Source organism: Salvelinus sp. IW2-2015, linkage group LG35 (genome assembly GCF_002910315.2).
Source record: "Salvelinus sp. IW2-2015 linkage group LG35, ASM291031v2, whole genome shotgun sequence".
Taxonomy (NCBI): domain Eukaryota; kingdom Metazoa; phylum Chordata; class Actinopteri; order Salmoniformes; family Salmonidae; genus Salvelinus; species Salvelinus sp. IW2-2015.
The window spans coordinates 15,911,315-15,914,641 of NC_036874.1; the positions used below are offsets into that span (position 1 = coordinate 15,911,315).

Genomic DNA, 3,327 nt, shown 5'->3' on the forward strand with positions numbered 1-3,327 from the left:
GTCTAGATAGCCTTTGAACCTGACTGAAGTCACACTGAATCACGACTGTGTAAATCACGCTTTCCACGCCCGATGTAGAAGTAAGCAGCCTTTAAAGACAGTCAAACAATTCACAAGCCGCTGGGCCCAGACGGATTACCAAGGAATTTTGTATTCCGAGCATACGCTGACCAATGTGTCTTCACTGCATTTTTCAAACCTCTTCCCCTGCTGAACGTCTGTAACATCCTAAACATGTTTCAGCAGACCAACCAATAGTCCCTGTGCCCCAAAGAACACGTAAGGTAACCTGCCTAAATTGAACTACTGACCCGTAGCACTCACTCTGTAAGCCCATGAAATGCCTTTTTGAAAAGGCTCTCATGGACTCACATCCAAACACAGTGTAATGCCAAATTATCCCAGGAACGCACTGAGACAGCGCAACTCCAATTTGCATACACCGCACCAGCGATCAGCAAGTCACACAAGGAATTGATGCAAATCTGCATTGGATCGGCACTCTCAAAATCGTCCCTTTCCCTACCTGCGACAAAAGGAAACACCTAGCTGAGAATTACGTATTCATGGACGTAGCAGCTTTCAGCGAGTTCAACACCAAGTAGTGGGGCCCTCAAAGCTCATCACTAAGCGTAAGGACCCCTGGGACTAAACACTCCCTCACTGCGAGACCTGGGAATCCTAGAGCTCGTCACTGACAGGCCGCCCCGGGATGGGGTGGAAGAGGTAGGGATAACAAACACATTCCACGCTCGATCCTCCAGACGTGGAGAGGGGCACCTCATGAGGGGTGGCGCCGCTGGTCGTCAGGTCGCCGCATCAGCATGATTACTCCCCTGGTTCACTCATCGAGGCTGGCACGGCCGGCAGGCACAACCGAACCCATCATTAAGTTGTTGCTTAGAGAAATGACAGTGGTAAGGCCTGTCTTTCACGCCATACACAACGATGAGACACGCGCTATAGGGAGGAGGCTCAGGAGCCCTGACAGTGTGGTGCACAAGGACAATACAAATCATTTCTCAAATCGTAGTGAAGAACAGAAGGGCATGCATTGTGGCCTACCAAGAAAAGGAGGATCGAGCACACCTCCAATTTCGTCATCGACGGGGCCTGTAGTTGGAGAACAGTGAAGAGACTGCAAAGGTTCCTTGGGCGTGCACATCACCAACGAAACTAACATGGTCCAAGCCCACCAAGATTCAGTCCGTGAAGGGGAGGCGATAACAGAAACCTATTCGTCCCTCAGGTAGAAAAGATGTATGGGTACCTAGATCCTCAAAGAGGTTTCTACAGCTGCTACCATCGGGAGGCAGGCCTGGACTGGTTGCTATCACTGCCGGGTTTTGCGAACGATGCTGCGCCTTTGAACCGCAAGACAACTAACAGAGAGAGGACGTAGGTTGCGTACCGCCCAGCTGACATGCCACTGGGGAACAAGCTCCTCCTAGCCATCGCCAAGGACCTCTATACCAGAGCGGGATGTCAGAGGAAGGCCCTAAAAATCGAGTCCAAAGACTCCAGCCACAACTAGCATACCAGTTTTCTTCTGCTACTTGCACAGCAAGCGGTAACCGGGGAGACGCCAAGTCCTAGGTCCATAGAGGCCACGTTTCTAAAAGCTTCTTAGATGGTGTATTTTCTTAAAATTGCATTGTTGGTTAAGGGCTTGTAAGTAAGCATTCACTGTAAGGTCTACACCTGTTGTATTCGGCGCATGTGACAAATACCATTTGATTTGATTGTTTCCCTTAAAACAAAAGTGAAAGACTGAAATCAGTGTGTATATTCAGGCTACTGTCTAGATAGTGGCTATTGGTAACATTCAACTGTCAAATCAAATGAAATAAACTTTGACTGTCACATGCTTCGTAAACAACATGTGTAGACTAACAGTGAAATGCTTACTTACAAGTCCTTTCAACAATGCAGAATACAATAATGATAATGATAATAATAATAGAAAAAAGAGTAAGATACAATAACATATGTACATGTGTAGCCTATGTTTACTGTTCATTATGAAGAAAGCTTGTATTTCTATAAGCAACATTTTCCTGCCTTAATCTCTTAGTTCCCCCTCAAGGTTACTGATATCAACCTGGATCTGATAAAAGCTGGATCTGGCTAAGGTAGAGATTAAGTGCTGCAGCGCAAGCCCACCTTTCCTAACCCTTTCTGCACCTAGCCATTGACTCGAACCGTCCGACGCCCACCCTCTCCCTTCTCTAAAYGCCACTTAAGCTATTACAACTTTTCCAGCCGAGCACATCGTTGACCAGGGGGTCTGAGGACAGGGAGAGGGCGATGGGGAGGGACACCCTCAAAATGCCAGCGGGGCACTGTCCGCGTTGTCAATGTCAGCTATATTTTAACAGCCTTTGATGCTTTCATTTGRTGCTTTCAAAACCAACTTCAATATATTGCTATACTTTTACTCTTCCTAGTATGTCTTAAATCTTTATATTTGTTGTAAAAAAAAAAAAACACATTAAGTTTGATTGTGATAAGTTTCAAATCAGATCCTAACAGATAAAAACAGGGTCCCAACAAAAAAGACACATTATTTGAAACGGGTTTGTCTCAGAACTGAATTATTGAATCTGTAGTCAAAACATCTAATAATTTACAATGTTGAGCACTAGTTATAAGCAATAGTAAGACAGTAATAGTAACAGTCAGAAGGTAACTGGTAGTCCAACTCACGTGTTCCATCAGCTCCTTGATCATGCCGTTCCACTGGCCCTTGTCGTCCTGCGATCCGTACTTCCCATCAGGCACCAGGCGGATCTCGTAGGTGAAGCCCAGGATGCTGGCCAGCTCCTTGAGCAGGTCGATACAGAATCCCTCGAAACGGTCATTGCCCACCAGCGCCTTGTCAGACTTCTTAAGCATGACATATGGTTCCTCCTGCACAGACACAAAAAATCTAATGGAAACCAGCGCTGAGGTCAGCTTTTTCCATTTGTTCTTCGGCACACGCACTTAATTGAGGCAAAGTGATCTGAGCTGATAAGTCGTTGTTCTGTCTAACAGGGAATGACAGGGAGACTCCGGTCCAATGTCTGGTTARCTACACTCTATGTTTAAATATGGACGAGTGCAATGGTTTTTCCACTTTTACTTTTTCCACATTTTGTTACGTTACAGGCTTATACTAAAATGGATTAAATAAATACTTTCCCTCCTMAATCTACACACAATACCCCATCATGACAAAGCAAAAGCAGATTGTTTTATTATTGAAAATGAATACCCTATTTACAAAAGTATTCAGACCCTTTGCTATGAGACACGAAATTGAGCTCGGGTACATCCTGTTTCCAT

General features: G+C 45.4%; 1 protein-coding gene across 1 annotated transcript in view; it reads right to left on the reverse strand.

Annotated features, from left to right (window-relative positions):
- The window catches only part of LOC111959035 (glutamate receptor ionotropic, kainate 3), a 149,684-nt gene that overhangs the window by 50,944 nt on the left and 95,413 nt on the right, over positions 1 to 3,327 (reverse strand). The window contains exon 10 of the mRNA XM_070437366.1: positions 2,707 to 2,910. Coding sequence (XP_070293467.1) covers positions 2,707 to 2,910 — 204 coding nt within the window. The remainder of the gene's footprint in view (positions 1 to 2,706; positions 2,911 to 3,327) is intronic.